This window comes from Heloderma suspectum, chromosome 4 (assembly GCF_057233095.1).
Source record: "Heloderma suspectum isolate Gila_16-S chromosome 4, 16-S_ref, whole genome shotgun sequence".
In the NCBI taxonomy this organism is placed as follows: Eukaryota; Metazoa; Chordata; class Lepidosauria; order Squamata; family Helodermatidae; genus Heloderma; species Heloderma suspectum.
Window position 1 is genome coordinate 221,472,777 of NC_139461.1, and position 17,913 is coordinate 221,490,689.

At 43.3% G+C, this 17,913-nt stretch overlaps 1 protein-coding gene across 2 annotated transcripts in view; it reads right to left on the reverse strand.

The window, feature by feature from the left end:
- Window positions 1-17,913, reverse strand: part of FGGY (FGGY carbohydrate kinase domain containing) — a 224,942-nt gene that overhangs the window by 95,592 nt on the left and 111,437 nt on the right. For both annotated transcript variants that reach the window (XM_084852367.1, XM_084852368.1), the window contains one exon: window positions 16,203-16,306. In XM_084852367.1, coding sequence (XP_084708493.1) covers window positions 16,203-16,306 — 104 coding nt within the window. The remainder of the gene's footprint in view (window positions 1-16,202; window positions 16,307-17,913) is intronic.

Below are 17,913 nucleotides of genomic sequence, written 5' to 3' on the forward strand. Positions count from 1 at the left end.
GCGCATTCGGCCCCCCGAAATCAGTGGCAGAACGGTCTGCCCCCCCCCCCCCGGGACGGGACTTACCTTGGGCAGATCTTCCTGGTGGCAGTGGCGGCTCCGGCGGCGGGGCGGCGGCGGTCGGTCTTCCGACCGGCTGCCACCGCTGCCATTTCCAGTTAAAAAAAAAGCAAAAACAAAAAGAAATGATAGGCTACATAAAGATTTACGTAGGCTATCATGGCTAGATTTTTATAAAACACCGTGATAGGCTACGTAAATGTTTACGTAGCCTATCACGGCTGATTTTTTTTAAAAAAAAACACGCGCGTACGCAAATGGCGGCGCCCATGGGTGCCGCCATTTGCGTTCCTTATTTTGGCACATCTTAGTCTACGCAAATGTTTACGTAGACTAAGACGTGCCAAAATAAGGAACGAAAATGGCGGTGCCCATGGGCGCCACCATTTGTGTACGCGTGTGTGTTTTTTTTAAAAAAATCAGCCGTGATAGGCTACGTAAACATTTACATAGCCTATCACGGCTGACTGCAGGGACGCAAACGGCGGCAGCTACGGCCGCTGCCATTTGCGTCCCTGCTAGCCAGCGGTGATCCCTGCGGATCACCGCAGAATCCCTGCGGAGCGGAGCCAGCCGGCCAGGATTCGGGGGGGAGGGACAGAGCGCCTCCCCCCTCGGCCAGAATTTCGGGGGGAGGGACGGAGCGCCTTCCCCCCACCATGAATGTCACCCTTCGAAAAGGTAAGTGACTTTCGTACATCCCTACATCTCATAAATAAGGACACCATGGGAGACTTTGTCAAATGCTTTGCTGATATCAAGACCATGTCTCCACAAAACAGAAGGAGAAGCGAATAGAGTACCGGATTTTTTTAAAAAAAATCAGCTTTGCTGCACTTTGGTCCGTGCAGGGATCCATGAGCGAATGCTCCACACCAGTAAAAATTGCTTCACAGAACATGCTTCCTGGTGGGGGGTGGAGTCAATGTCATCTGACTGAAAGTGTGAAGTAGTTACTTCCTAAGGCAATAAACCAAACCATGGAGAATCGCAGGTTCAGTAAAGCACTTTACCCACTTGAGGGAAAGTGCTTTAAACTCTGTATTCCATTCAGGAGAATCTCTGTAAATTCTGATATGGGCATTCAGAGGGCAAGCCTCATTCAGCATAATGGGAGTTACTTCTGAGGAACCACTAATGGGTTCGTTCTGGGAAAGGGAGCAGCAAACACAGGGATGGGGAAACTGGCCCCCACTGTAGCTTGATGCTGTGCAGGATCACTGTAATGGAGGTGTGATGTAGTTGCTTCTGAAGGTCATAAACCAAGCCATGGAGAATCACAGGTTCGGTAAAGTGCTTTATAGGCTTCAGGGAATCAGTGCTTTGGGGGGGATCTCTGTAAATTCTGATGTGAGCAAGCCTCATTGAGCACAATGGGAGTTACTTCTGAGTAGGCACTAATTTGTTTGTGCTGGGAAACACAGGGACAGGAAACCTCCCTTTGACTGGGGTCAAGGCTCACCCCTGGGCAGGGCTAGCATATCCAAGGTAAATGCGGGGGCTGGGGCACACAGCAACTATTCTGAGGAGACCCCAACTTAAGGAAAAGAATCGGACTTTAAGCAGTCTCGGGAAATCCGGATTTTCCCTGATAAGCTCCGGGGTGGCTGCTGGATGGCCACAACGTCATGTATCCCTAACGACCTCAACATGCAGTCAGCTCAGAGTAAATCACTGGTGGAGACACCCCCCAAGATGTCTTGATATGGAGAGTTTCTTACCGCTCAATCCTATACAAGTCTACTCAGAAGTGAGTCCAACTGAGTTCAATGGGGCTTACTCCCAGGTAAGTGGGTATAGGATTGCAGCCTTAATTGTTTTTGGAGTTCAGTGATTTCTAATGAAGACAAAGCCTTTTGCCCTGTACTTTAAGGCCCACAGTTCTTCACTGATTTTTTAAATCATTTCATTTAATGAAACTGTCTGGGTACAGAATAACCTTTTGCCCCTCCAGTATTTACTGTGTCTCCTGCCATGAAATGGAAGCAGAGAGATTTGATAAATGGACAAAGAGGTTGTCTGGGTACACTTCTACAGGCAGTTTTGTGTTGTGCACTGAAATGCCTTTTTGTACCCTTCTGAAATACTGCACCACTTACACCAGACACTGTTGCACATACTAGAAACTCTATATGGAGAAGGAACTCTATATGCCTATTAGCGGGGTTTTCATAGGTCTGTTGTATTAGGGTACTTTTTTTTAATGGGATGCTGCTTTTTGCAGAACACAGCAGCTCTACGGAACCTAATGATGTTGTTTACTGTAGAATATTTTAGACTCGAATCAACTTCAAAGAGCAGAAGCTGCAGCTTAAATGCATGATTTCATTGTTACATTTTTTAAAATCTGGGAAACCTAGACATCACGTCTCAGGTCCATTATTTCAATACTCCATTCCATTTACAAAATACTATCCTAATAGAATTCTTCAATTTGAACAGCAGCAGATATACACCCGCCCTGCTATTAAAAGATCAAACTTCAAAACATCCATTTTGGGAAAACTGGTACTGGAATCTTAACTGATGCTAACTATTTGATCAAATTTGCCTACTTGAATGCTATAAAATCCTCAGTATAATGTAATGACTGCTCCATACAAATTTAACTCCATCTAGCTGCTGGGTTTTTTAAAAGGTTCTCATTATGTATAATTGCAATAGATGACAAAGAAAAAAATCCACCCCACTGACTATACCAGATCAAAAGGATCTTTAGCCAAGGCACTGGCATACACCATGGAAGTCAGAGGAGCAAGCCAGTAACCTGTGGCCACATTAAAAATCCTTGGGGGCTGCATGAGGCCACTGTGGCTACATTTGGGAAGCCCTGGCTTATACCATTTCCCCAATCTTTTTTTTTTAGCTTATATTCTAGAATCTCAGAGGAGTAGGAACAGGGTGGCAATGGGAACATGACTGAGGATAGGAGGAAGTCCCTGAAGTTCAAACTGCAACTCAACAGGGGGCCATCCACATTTTACTCCGGGGCAGGTGCGAGTCGAGGTCCTTTTGATTAGACGACACAGTCGCCACTTTGCAGCCATCCGTGGTTTTCTCCTGGAAAATGCGGATTTCCAAGGAGGCGTTTTGCTGCAATGGTTTTGGTTTCCCACGAGTTTCCCAGGGTTGCGAGCCATCTGTCCCTTCCCCAAACCGACCTCGCATTTTGTTGTGGGCATGCTGTAGGTGTGCATAGTGCTTGTGTCGCTCTGTAACACCCCTTTACTCCCCTCATCCCCCCGCAGCTGCGCAGTTACAGAGGCACAGAGGGACATTTTCAGCTATTTAATCACACTTTCGCACATTTTTGCAGCTTCGTATCTTCTCAATGGTTGCTTTTGGACTCAGTGCCCAAAGGCTGGGGGGGGGGGTCTTGGGGGAGGACCAATATTGCTCCGGCCACCATTTCAGAGTGATAGGTAGGCATGTACCACTCACGCTTGTGAATGTGAACCATTGCGAGAGTCTCAGGCTGGGTAACTGACAAACACATGGCAAGGAAATGAAGGAGCACAAAACACTAATTTTTTACCTAACGAGGGACAGAAAGACAGAGCAGAGCCCCTAAAATACAAAACAGCCACTGAAGCATTGCACCCCCAACACTCACGGGACTGCACAGCTTCGCATTTAAGTATAATGGCAAAAAAAGAGGCACGGCGGAGTCTGTTAGGGAAGCGTGCAGTAAACTGTGAGTGTATACCACCAGAAGCTGAAATGCTACACAGTTGCGACACGGTGGGAGGTGAAAGCAGTGCCATGTAGATGGGGCCCAGATCACCCTTTGCAAGAGGCGACCCACTCCGTTACTTAGCACTATACCTCCTTTAAAGACAACTCTATGTACAGCATGTTACAGCTTAAGGAAGCGCTGAAAGAAAATTTCCTATGGATTTCAAGGAGCGCTTATTTTTTTAATATCTTTTGAGCCTTTGATATGTTAAAACAAAGAGCAACCACCTGAAAAAAGATACACACCGCACCTACATACTTCAGACTTTCTAGCCTACTGTGATTTCCTCCTTTTTCAGGCTTTTTGGGTCTTCCATGTGTTTATCAATAGTATTTAAAAGTGAAGGGTTACCCAGATGAAGACTATTGATTGTTGAGTTGAATTGGGAACCTAGTTTCTAATAGGAAATTACTTTAGAATTAGTTATATCTTAACTACTGGTAAGACAAAGGTTTAGCTGATCTTACTAAGCATAATTTTAACAGCCATCATTCACACTCTGCCACAGCTTACATCATAACAAAATCAGGAGCACATGTCCTGCCAAAGTTTATCTGAAATGTATAGCTTCTTAAAGAGTGTCTTCCAGCACTCTTTATTTATTTCTTTAAAATTATTTTTAGGCTGTCTTTAAGGGTAGAACAAAAGCAGAATTAAAATAATTTCGGTCATTTGCTTATGTTTGTAGAATCTGAGCTTAATTTTGAAGCTCTAAGTGCAAAAATAGATGACAACCCTTTGGACAGAGTGAAACTGATTATGATGATGGCATCTTTCGGTACTATAGCTGGGTATAGGGATGTCAGAGAATTTCTCCACGAATCTCGGGGAGGCCGAATGCCAGTGCATTCGGCCCCCTGAAATTGGTGGAGAAACGGTCTGCCCCCCCCCCCAGGACAGGACTTACCTTGTGCGAATGTCCCTGGCAGCAGCAGCTCCGGCGGCGGTGCTGCGGCGGCGGTGCAGCGGCGGAGCGGCGGCTACGGCAGCCGCCGCCACCATTTCCAAGTTAAAAAAAAAAAAAGTGATATGCTACATAAAGATTTACGTAGCCTATCATGGCTAGATTTGTAAAAAACACCGTGATAGGCTACGTAAATGTTTACGTAGCCTATCACGGCTGAGTGAAAAAAAAACAAAAAACGCACATACGCAAATGTGCGCGCGTACGCTATTTGCATTGCCCTTATTTTCGCCGTAGTCTACATAAATGTTTACGTAGACTACACGTGCCAAAATAAGGAACGCAAATGGTGGCACCCATGGGCGCCGCCATTTGCGTATGCGCGTTGTTTTTTGTTTTCACTCAGCCGTGATAGGCTACGTAAACATTTACGTAGCCTATCACGGCTGACTGCAGGGACGCAAATGGCGGCGGCTACGGCTGCCGCCATTTGCATCCCGACAGGACAGGATTCGCGGCAGGAGGGACGGGGCGCCTCCCGCCGGCCAGAATTTCGGGGGGAGGGACGGCGCGCCTCCCCCCCACCGCGAATCAACTTTCGGGTTCAGGTAAGTGACTTTTGTACATCCCTAGCTGGGTATGCAAAATGCACCATTATTACCCTATTCTGGATCTAATATGGTTTCTGTGACATTGTAAGAAAATGGTAGCCTCCACCCAAAAAAACTGGTGGAGATTATTCAGAGAAGATTCTGCAAAGTAACTTTCTTTTTGTAAGGGGACAAAAAAAGGTCAGAAATTCTCAGAAAAAAATGCCTTCTGAGAAACGTTTGGACACATTGCAAGGTTAATGTCCCTTTATTCATTCTAGGGAGAAAGCCCTAGCTAAAAAACCACCAATGTGACACACCTGCTACATAAAGTAGTGGGATAAAACAGTAGAGTTAAGGGGGTGGTTTTGTGCATGATTGCTCCTACATTTTGTTGATCTTGAGGACAGCTTCTATATTACGTCTTTCTCCATGTAGGCAAAAGAGGATGAACATTTGAAGGGCATTTGTTGCTGTGGGCACAGAGATGGCAGCCAGTGCTTACTGTGCATACACACAATGCATGATATACTCATGCCACCCTTTATATGCTATCAAATTCACACTTATTCCTTCATGGAGACTAAAAAAAAGTAAAGTTTGAAACAGTTCTAAGGTTGAAATTGTTGTTTGAACTTGTGAACTTGAACTTGCAGACAGTTGTGTCTGCAATGACAACACATCCACCTGCATTGTGTAGTTCAAGTGTTACCTTTTCATGCTATTTATCCATCTCCCCACCATCTGTTAGGAGGAGAGAAGCTATACCCCTGAAGAAGTGTCCAAATGTTTTAATTTCTGTAATGGTAACATGCTACTGATCATGTTCCTCTGTAAGATTCTGTCTGTCTGAAACCACAGAAAAGTTCAAGTCCATTGTTTCAGGTGAATTAAATAACTAGGCAACTGTTCAGATTGAAAATAGTTATCCCCACCCCCACATTAGAACATGCGTTCTGCCACCCATGAACCTGCCTTAAGATAGAAGACGATCCACTGAGCAGGGGGTTGGCCTCGATGGTCTTATAGGCCCCTTCCAACCCTACTATTCTATGATTCTATGAAATTGCAGGAAGATGGAGTTTGAATCATTTTAGTTTTCATTGTTCATTTCACATCTTTATATGGTGTCTTGCTTTCTTTTGTTTTCATTTCTCTGTAACACCTCCTCACCCCCCTCCACCCCTCTCCACTGATCTGGAGAAGTACAAATTGCTGCCTTTGCAAACTGCTGGGTTATGGCCAGCTGGCTGAGAGATCCATTGCCCAGGGCATTAGGCTCCATCCCCTTGGAGAGTGCACGTTTCATCTCCCTAACGCAAGTGGAAGAGCCAATGGTGGCTGAAGAGCACAAGGTGAAAATGCAGAATGCAGCTTTTGGATGTTCTTCCTGAAAGCACTTTGCTTAGCGTGCTACACAAAACCCTGAATGTAGGACACAAGTCTAGCAGCATGGTGTGCTGAGTTTCGCCTCTGTGCAGACATTTCCCAGCACAGCCAAAGACTCCTTTGCAAGAATGATTCAAGGAGTCTGATGCTTTAACTATGTGGCATGTTCTGCCCTCGAAGTGCAGCCAACATATACTGAAACCACTAGCTGGGTCTGGCTCCCACTGAGATTACAGAGATCAGCCTGTAGGAACACTTTGAGCCAGCATGCCTCTGCGGTCTCCACCCCAGGATGTTCTGCAAAGGACACGTACTGTGCAAGCTCTGAGGCTGGAAACGTGCTCCAGACTCTATTTGTGTAAACAAAGCTGGCAGCTTGGGTGGATATTGTGGAGCAAAAACAGCACTGTTTTATGCATGCTAGTTGCTGGGAGAAAACGATGAACCAAGTCAGACTATGCACATTTGCTTGCAGTTGGTTTTTTAAAACAAACAAAACCAGGCAAAGGACATCCCTTTGAACTAAATTGGAAACCTTTTAGGATATTTATAATATACAGATTCAACCAAGCAATCCCTCAGTTCTCCTGTCCTGTTGATCTGGAAGAAGACGATTTGAAAAGATAAAATCACACAACAAATAAATTCTCAGGTTATTCAGGCCAAATGTCAGCATCCCCAAACTGAAAACATCAATCTAATTCAGGAGTTGGATGGAGTGCAAGTTTAAATTGCATGATTTAATAATTGCCAATTTCTGCCTGTGTCAGTGTGAACTTCGTACACACACACTTGGGAAAACATAATGGGGTTTTACAAAATAAAGAGTATGAAACTCGGGAGAGAAAGAAAGCTGTTTACAGGGTCGTAATAAGGCCCCTTATATGCCACCCTGAGCTCCTTGGAGAAGGGCTGGATACAAGCGTAAGAAATAAATGTTTAAAATTATATCATAAGATTAGGAATGCTGTGTCACACGGGATTCCTATGCTGACACTGCTCCTTATCATGTGCAGATGTAGTCTTCTGCAAACGATCACATAATCATCAACCACTCACCATAGGATGTATGTAAGGGATTTGCACAAACTAAAAACAGATGCATGTTTTCTATGTACCTAGCCTCTGACCGGACATACAAATCCAGTAATCTTGAGCTAGTGAACATATTGAACTTATTCTGCAGTAATTTTATTCTGGTATGGTTAATCCAAGAAGTTCTTTAAAAAATGTGATGAAAACAGTATTAAATGCACAACACTGATTCACTCCTTTGCATTCATTTATTTTCTCTCATTCACTCTCACTTTCTAATTTGTCATTCCCCTCCTTAAGGACAAGAGCCGACCATGTTTTCTTTTTAGTTTGAATGTGGCATTTAGATTTCTTGTATTAAACAAAAAGAACATTTAAAAATGAACTTTTATTTTCATATCTGTTTATACTTATTGTTAGAACAGGAGATCACAGGACACACAACCTATGGTAGGAAGGAATATGCCTGTCTAAAGTAAAGTAAAGATGACAAATCCAGGTACAGTGGAAATTACTGTTTTGTACAATCAAGGGAAATAGCAAGAACATCTCTCCTTGACCCCAGTAAGCCTGATGTACCAGGGCAGATGGGTTCAACCTTTCATCAAAAAGATAGTTTGAATCTCTCACCCTTTATCCTTACTAAAACTTATTTATTTATTATGGTATGTCTATACTGCTTTTCTGAATCCAACGAATAAAACACTAAAAGCAGCCTTAAAAAACGCAATACCAATTTTAAAAGCCAAGTTAAAAAGATGTGTCTTGACCTCCTTTTTGAATGCAGAGAGAATAGCCCCCCTTCCTGAAGTTGGAGAGTGCACAGATGTTCTGCAGTAAGCAGATTCTTTTGCAGTTAACAAAAATACTGCATTTTAAAAGTTCAGGAAAGCAATTAAAAAAATCATGTGTGTGCTTTCTTGTTTCTCAGCATCAGTTCTGACATGACTTGAGAGGCAGCAGAACATGTGGATTCTCAATAGAATCCCAAGAATTTGAATTTACTGAAATTACATGAGTCTATACACACATATATACATATAAAATATATATACATGAAATGACATACTTATATATAAATATGTACACACCACCCTTCATATACACCACTCGGGGCAGATTGCAACAATTAAAGCAAATTATATCCTTCAATAACATTCCATTAAAAAAAAACACAGAATGATAAAAAGAGAGACAAGTTCAGCAAGTTTAAACATTAGAAGACAAATGAGAAACCACTGTGTATCATCGTGCTTAAATATGTGGGTTTAAAAAAAAACTGTTAAGGATTTGATCTCAGAGGATGGCAGAAAAGGGGCTCACAGTTACTTCATCCAGCAGAAAGACAAAGTTTAGCTCCGCATCCACCCAGTCAACAACGCAGCCACAGATGCCTGGATGAAAGTGAATCAGTTATGTTTTTTAATCAAAGCTTTACCAACATACGTACATGCAATTTGAGAATCACTGCACAATTGCGGCTTGTGGGCAATTCCAAGGGAGCATCAAAAGAGCTAGAATGGGATCTGGACAGTACCTACACACTGGAAACTTCCTGGGAATCCAGCCTATGTCTATGAGGGGGCATCTACATGGAAACAGAATGAGAAGCACTTCCAGTATTATCCGGATTTTCATGAAATCACTTTTGGTCCATCACAGGCACACGAAGCAAAAAATGCGGCATAAGCACTACCTTAAGACCCGCTTTTCACGGGTCAAACTGCACTTTAATCCACCTTACTTTGCAATTGGATGGGCAGAGTCCCACTAGTAGAAGTGAAGTCGTCAACCCCATAGATGCTGCTCAGCCAGTGAGGAAGGCTTGCTCATGCCCCTCTCCATGCTCCGCTGCTCAGGGAGGTTTGATGGAAGAGATGAGTAAGGTCGGATAGTTTGCCCTACACCTCTCCCGCTCGCATCTGTCAATTGTGAACCAGCAATATTGAAGGCCGGGGGCAGACTGACAGGCGGGTAGACAGGAGGCACCTAGGTTCTGCATGGAGGGAAAGGGCTGGAATTGTCCCCCTCTGCTAGTGCTCTGGAATCAGCAGCAGCAGCTACTGCTACTGCCTCCGCTTCCCCAACCCAAACTAAGCCTCCTCCTCCTCCCCACAAACACCAGGAAAAATCACATACACGGGACTATTCCGAAGGGGAGACATCAATTAATCAGCGGCTCCTATCTGTGAATGGAAAAAGCAAACTGCTGTGTTATTCTGAAGGGGAGACCCAACGCGATTCCATGACTGAGGAGGTTGGTTCCCAGCCCTGTCCATGCTCCCTTGCTGTACTGGCTGCCCTTTCTCCTTCCCTTCTGGGTATCCCTTAGTTGCCTGTGTATCACATGACTGCAAAGTTGTAGGTGTATCATTACTGCAAAGTTGCAGGTGTATTGCAACTGCAAAATACCGAGGCTGGCTGCCCTCTCGCCTTGCCTTCAGGGTATACCTTAGATGTAGGCGTATTGCACCACTGCGAAGTTGTAGGTGTATCACAATAACGTGACTGCAAAATACCATGGCTGCAGGCTCCTGCTACTGGATGTCCTTTCTCCTTCAGCTCTGTGTATTCTTTATTGTGCAATACACAGAAACAGGCTACTTCACTACTGTGAATGAAACAGCTCTTCTGCTATTATGAATTGGAAAAGGAGGCAAATTTACTGCCTCCTTTTATTGTGAAAGCAGCTCTACTGCAAATGGGGAAAAAGAGGGAATGGGGGGGGAGGGCGGCCCCACCCCTTGACCACATCACTTGCAGGTCACAGAGGCACACCCAGGTTTTAATGTGGGGGGACAGGACAAACTGCTGCGGAACTGCTCCAGAGCTGCATTTAAGGGGGGGGGGGACCCAAGTAAAAGGACTTTCCAAAAATGCACATTTTGGGGATGGATGCTGTGGGATGACGGAGGATTGGCGACAGTGACCTCTGTCCCAAACAACCCCCAGTGCACTCTACCACTGCATTAAATCATCCATGTAGATTGGTCCTGAGACACATAGGGGAGAGAAGAGTACAAATGTATCAACTACTTAGAAAAAATGAAATATTCCCATGAAGAAGGTTAAGCTGAGACTTATTCAAGGCTACTCAGTAGCCTTTATATATTTGGGATAAGGCATTTAAAATTGACTAAAGGCAACATTTAAACAGATTAATTGGCAAACGCATTTAAAAACTAAAAGGTGCTCCTGATTAATCAGGCACAAGATTCTTTTATAAATAATTGCTTTTAATAAAAACTGGAGATGGCAAGCACCATCTCAAAAGAGGCATTCCTCCCTTTCTCTCACATAGGAAGGAATGCCTCTTCTAAGATGACTATCTATGACGGCATGCACAACCTTTTTCCCCTTGAGGGTGATGCGGAGCCAGGGGCCGCACTTGTGTATGCACATATGTGCACACGCAAACATTAACCCTTTCCCCCCGCATATGTCAGCATGCAGGAATAAGGATGTTTAAACTTCTAGAGATCACTGGGTGTTGGGAAAGGAAACAGTCACTCCCAGCCCCCAGCAATATTGCTGTTTCTCTGTTTGGTATTACTATCATAGAGACCATCCCTAACAGTACTTGGTCTTACTTACTTTAGTGTATCTCGGAATAATAAGGCAGGGAGGGATGAGATGAACTACACTAATTAACATGCAATTTTATTTTGAAATCAAGTTAAAAATACAAGCAATGAAAAGGAAAAAGACTGGGTGCTTCCAGATGAGCCTTTATTGTACAATCACACTGCCTCATTCACAGAATTTTATGGGGGATCTTGATCTTCAATTGTTAGCTTTTCAGTGTTCTCACTGCTTCTTTTGTCTTTTTTTTAACCAGTAAAATCCATTAAGGAAAAAAAGACAGAATAGCTGCATAATGCCTTTTGATTGTTAGTGCTACAAGCCCTCCATCTGGAAACACCCACTGTATAACAACAGTACAACAAAATTCAGGCAAGTGTTTGGGTAAGTGTTCAAATCCTTTAAGCATGAGTTTCACTGACAGTTATGAACAGAAAGTGAGTTTATTTCAGGAAGAATGGAAAAAAAATTCACAGTAAACTGACGTCTGGGATGAATGTGATTAGAACTGTTAATATATTAAATCAATTCCCACCCAGCTAATCCTCTCTTATTTTTTTATTTATGTTATTTGTTATTAATATTTATGTACTGCCTTATCTGCTAAAAAGCCATCAAGGCAGTGTACAACAATCTGCAACAACAAAACCTTGCAACAATAAAACAAGAAGATTAAAACATTTTTTAAAACTACACATTTTAAAAAGCTAAAGTGAAAAGATGTGTTTTTACACCCTTTCTAAAGGCCAAGAGAATGGGAGCCAATCATAGTTCTTGAGGGACTGCATTCCATAATTTGGGGACAACACAGGAGAAAGCCCTTTCATGCACACCCAACAAATGGGTCTCTGTGGGTAATGGTGCCCTCAAAAGGGCCTCTCTTGCAGATCTTAGTACTTGGGCAGATTCATAGGGAGACAGGCAGTCCCTTAGATAGGCAGGTCCAAAGCCATTTACCTTCCACCCTATCCCTCTTCCAGCTGTTGACTGACAAAATTCCCACCACTACCCCAACTATCATTGCATGGTCCTTCAACTCCCGCTTACCTTAACATTCCATACTCCAGGCTATATCCTCCCCACTCCCTTCCAAACATAGACTCCAAGCACAGTTCAAGGCCACTTGACTTTTGTACCACTTGAAATACCAGAGGCATGACCAACTAAAGCCTTTTATTTCACTTCCAAAGATTTCATGGTTAGATTTAAAAAACAAAAAAAAGGCAGTGGAGCATCTGTGTAATTTCACAAGCACATGCCCTTGCTGAAGGCCAACTCATCTGATTCATAGAATGCCTACACCACTCCTTGCAACCCTTTTCTCCTCCTCTATCCCACTTCTCACCCCCACTTGTTAGAAAATAAAGTAACCAGGCAAATTACTTTGGATGCTTTCTTATTATGATCCTTTGAAAGAAACCCACTACTCAACCATTGCACTTTCACCCTGCTTTATGTTTGCTGAATTTCTCCTGACAGTTGACTTTTTCGTTTGCCAGAGCCACAACAAAGGAGAGCCTTGAGTTTCCATACAGGCCAGCCCCCCCCCCGCCCCCCCCCCACACCTCTGCTTCACTCTCTACTCTGATCATCTCACAAAGATATTATTGTTGCTGGCTCGCTGGAGCTCAGTGCACCTGAAACAGATCAAAGGCATTTTCTTTATGCCAGTCTGACCACACAGGTCTCTCTCCCACTGCATTAAATTAAACCTGATGATTCATCTCTATTGCCCTCGGGGTCCCTTGGTACAAAGAGAAGGAGAAAAAGAAAAAGAGATTTCTAACAAAAACATGGAGGATAATAAACTTACATTTTATGGCCCTAATTTAAAAAAGGTACAGTTAATTTCAACCAACTGCAGCTGCATATACATCTCATTAAAAAGAAGGCACACACAATTGCCCTATGTGGTCGGCACAGCATAAACAGGTACAGATAAAAAGAGTGCTTCAACCAAAGGCCTTTCATATATTCATTCCGGAGCAGCTCTAGATTTGTTAGTTGTCCAGTGATGGGAAATTGCATTGCCTTTGACAATGAAATAAGGTGGAAGAGTAGTTACATTCTGAAACAGGAACAGGTCTACCACAGTGCAACCCTATACATGTTCACTTGGAAGTGTGTTCAGTTATCTATTACAGAAAATGCCAACTCCTAAGTGAATTCCTGAGCATTAGCAGCATCTAATTTATCGCTATTATTTGTGCAAACTACTTCACTCTGCTCTTGATGCCATTGCCTCTTATAGGACAAAACTCATCATCATCTTTAAAAGCCTTTATATAGTGCTTTGTAGAGTGTGCAAGGCACTCCACAGACTGTCACGTTATCTTATGATTCTTACAACAACCCTGTAATCCTAATTACAGGTGGGGTGGGGCTGAGAGCGGCTTGCCTAAGAGGAGGAGTGGCAAACTGCATGATCCCCCACCAGGAGGACTCCATGCTGCTGCATTGCTGGCGTGAGGCAGCAGCACTGGTGGGCGTTCTGGAGAGTCCTGCCAGCCCTGTTTGCTCGCTGTGGCAAAATGCCGCAGCAGGAGAGCAGCTGGTGGGGCTCTCCAGAGCAGCCACCCACCTTCTGTTTCGCTCTGAGAGGGTTCTCAGGGCAAGAGGACAGGTGGCTGCTCCAGAGAACCTTCGCTCGAAGAACCTTCTCAGACTGAGGCAAAGGGTGGGCAGGCTCTCTGAAGAGCCATGTTGACCGCAAAAGCAGCCAGCGCTGCTCTTTAGAGAGTTGTCCGTTCTCAACAGCCTGGCCCTGCAGAGGTCCTTCCTCAGAGCCAGACATGGCCTGGCTGGAGAGGTGTCCTAGGAGATCTCCTGTGCTGCAAGCCATCTCCCAGAACACCTCTTCCTCTGTAGCAGCTACCTAGTCCTCTATTTAGCCAGAGCTAACAGAGGATGGGCTGCTGCTCTGAAGGAGAGGTGTCCTGGGAGATCACCTGAAGCACAGGTAATCTGCTTAGACACCTTCCCAGTCAATGCCTGGCTCTGAGGAAGGGCATTTCAGACTGGGAGACTATCTGAAGAGCCATGCCAACTGCTTTCGCCAGCAGACACAGCTCTTCAGAAAGCCCACAGCAAGCCAGAGGGCAGGATGGGAGTATCTATGGGGGTCACACCAGCTGGAGGGACCACAGGCAGAGGCAGCTTTTCTTCCATCTCAGCCAGCGCGTGAGCTTGCACCACCGCTGAGCTACAGGAAGTGGATATGGCAACACATTGAGCCCAAATCAATTCATCTGGGTTGGGCTCATCCCAAATTGAGTCCAAGAGAGCTTGCCCATCATAAGAACGTAAGAAGAGCCATGATGGATCATACCAATGACCTAGTAGTCCAGCATTTTGTTTGCCTATGGGAAATCCAAAAGGAGGACAGGAGTGCAAAAGCATTGTCCCGCTTGTGTTACACAGAGGGATAATGCCTCTGATACTGGAGGTAATATATAGCCATTGTCATGACCAGTAGCCACTGATAGCTGAACTCTCTATGAATCTGTCTAATCCCCTTTTCAAGGCATCCAAGTTGGTGGCCATTACTACATCTTGTGGTAGTGAATTCCATAGTTTAACTGTGCACTGTGTAAGTAATACTTCCTTTTATCTGTTCTGAATCTCCCATTATTCAAGTAAATCAAGTTCATGGATGACACGGGGTTCCAGTATTATGAGAGAAGGAAAACACCTCCCTATCTACTTCCTCCATATCATGTATAACTGTATGCACCTCTGTCATGTCTCTGTCCCACCCATGTCACATCACAACAATACCTCACACAACACACTGGGATCAGCAAAAATGGCAACATCTATGTTCAAATTCCCATTTAGCTAAGCACTTGAACTCATGCTACAGCATACACTTCTATACTGCTAACTTAAAATGCTTTGCTGAATAACTAAAAACTAACACTTTAAACTGCTGTTGTAAAAAACACATCACTGTGTTATACATTTGTTGCTGCTGTGGTCTTTATATGCATGAATTTACAGAGCAAAGGGCAAAAGCAACAGTAAACTCTGCCTAACATTGGGGCAGGTGTTTCGCATCTGAGGGCTACTTCACAAAATACGTTTTTCTGACACAGATATCATACTGGTGTAGAAAAAATGTATACAAACAGGTATATACTTTCATTTGTGAAGAACGCACATGTGCTTTATTTTTCTGCATATGCTTATTTTGTCAAATCCCACATAATGATTGAGTTTACGTAAGTAAGTTAACATGCTTTAAATGGAGCAAAAATGACCAAGAGAGGTAGTCATGACAATGGCATGCTTTCAGGCTTATACTTTTTTTTTTTAAGGTATTAATTTTAAAAAGAGAGACACTAAACTTTAATTGCAATCCCAGGAAAAAGCTTTCCCACTAATTCAGTGAGAAAAATTATCAAAGCAAAAATTGCTTATCTGGGCTCTTTTGGAGCCACAATGCATCTCTCATAACTCTATAGATCATTAGGGCTCTCAGAGCAAGATGGATTTATATTGATTGAGTGAGGAGGTGGGGGAGATGAAGGTCTAAGGGGCTTTTCTAAAGACACCGAGTACTCCGTTATACATTAGTGACATGCACATCATGGGTTACTCAAAGCCAGCGTCTCCAGCTCCGATTTCACAATGCCCAGTTGAAGTCACAGTAGAATAATTTCTGACTTTCCTTTTACATTTTGTCCCCCCACCCCCAAGTATTGATTTCTACTACTATTAAAGATGCTTCTTGATAGCAAATGCATGGTGATATATAACGAATCTCTGAAGGTAATGATAGAGTTACCATAATACATAGGACACATACGAACAGGCAAGGGCAAGGAAATTAAAAGAGGTGCTAAAAGGTCAGTTTTTCATCAGCCAGATTTATGCAACTGGCATCAAAATCCTGCCGCCAACTTACCGCCATGTGGCATGAAGATGTCCCACATATCACAGCAATTCGGGATGTTATCGGCTGGTTTTCACAGGGCAAGCTATGCCCTTTCACACTGGCTCCAATCATGCCTACCATAAAGATACAAAACAAAGAAACACAATGTTTAAGGCAAAACAAAGCTCTTAAGCGTTATCAATGAGAATGTTGCCAAATAGTGTTATCAGAGAAGCTGATTTCCATACTTACTTTTATGTGGCAAATACATTCCCAAATTCTATTGATCAACCAAACGGAAGAGGAGAATGAGAATAACATCATCCATCAGGGTTCATGGTTGGATATAGGGCAGGTCTATATGTGATAGCAGCAACTCCATGTCTCCAAATGTAAGTATAAAAGTGGGTGGCAGTGCATACATGCATGCTGGATTTCAAACAGAAAATGGTGGGGCAGTAAAGAAGTGCTGAATCCCCCCTTTTCCTGCCATCTTTCCCCTCCAATTCCCATAGGTATCTGGTTGGTCACTGTGGGAACAGAATGCTGAATCAGATAGACCTGTAGTCTGATCCAACAGGGCTCTTCTTATTTTCCCCCATCCTTATCCATTTTCCTTTTAGCAGTGCTTATTTCTGGTCCAAGAGCCCACTTAGGAGGGAAAAAGCAAGTAAGGGAAGTGATGAAGGAGTCAAAGAAAAAGAAATGACTCAGCTCTCTCCTCCTGTCCATTGCTTTTTCCCTTAAAATTCCTTGTCCCAACCTCCCATTTTAAACCAGTTTAATACAACCCACATTTGAAGACACAAGGACTATCATCACATTGGGTTCTGCCTACAGTTATGGATCTTTCTGAAGCCTGCAAGTTGAATTGGCCAAAGCTATGCACTGAGATGTCATATAAATTCATGCGCCTTGCTTCACATTGGTTCCCTTTGAGAAGTACGGGCATACAATAACGAGTGCTGGCATTCATAAAATTCATCCGGGATTTTCGACATTCTTATGTATCAACATTCATCCTTTTTTTGGCTAAATTATTTCACTTCACGCGCGCGCGCATGTATGTGTGTGTGTTTCCATCCAACAGCGCTATACTCCACCTGCTAAACCAAAAAATGCAACTGTGCAAATAAGCTAAATGAAAACAAGCTAAATTTGACCTTTGAAGTACTCCATGGTGCTATGTATGCCATTTATCCCCTAAAAAAAAATTATAACATTTTTTCCAGGGGATGGATGCAGCCCGTGGGTCATGTGTTGTCCATCCCTGTAATATTCAGATCATCTGATCCAAAGTAAATCAGCTTCAGTGACTATTTTTCAGTCATGTTAATATTCCTACCAAATACAGAATCCAATGATGCAAGGACATATATGAAACAGTACACCACAGCAAGTATCTGTTACAATATGTGGACACATAAGACTGGAAATTTTGTCTTTGCTTAGGCTCATGACTGGACTCCGCTTGTATAGTAGTTACAATCAGTATTCAATTTTTAAGATAAAATTACTGGTACAGAGAATGAAACTGGCATTCCTAAATTCTAATGCTGGATTCCTAGAGCAAAGGTAGGAACATTATGCAAAACCTGAATCAGTCCGTAATAATGTCTCTTTCTACATATTTTACGTGACAATCTGCCACAACAAATTAAACAAATTATTTATTGTGAGTACATTGCTCTCTATAGTATTTTGATCACTAGTATTATCCCACTGATGCCTGTGCATTTAC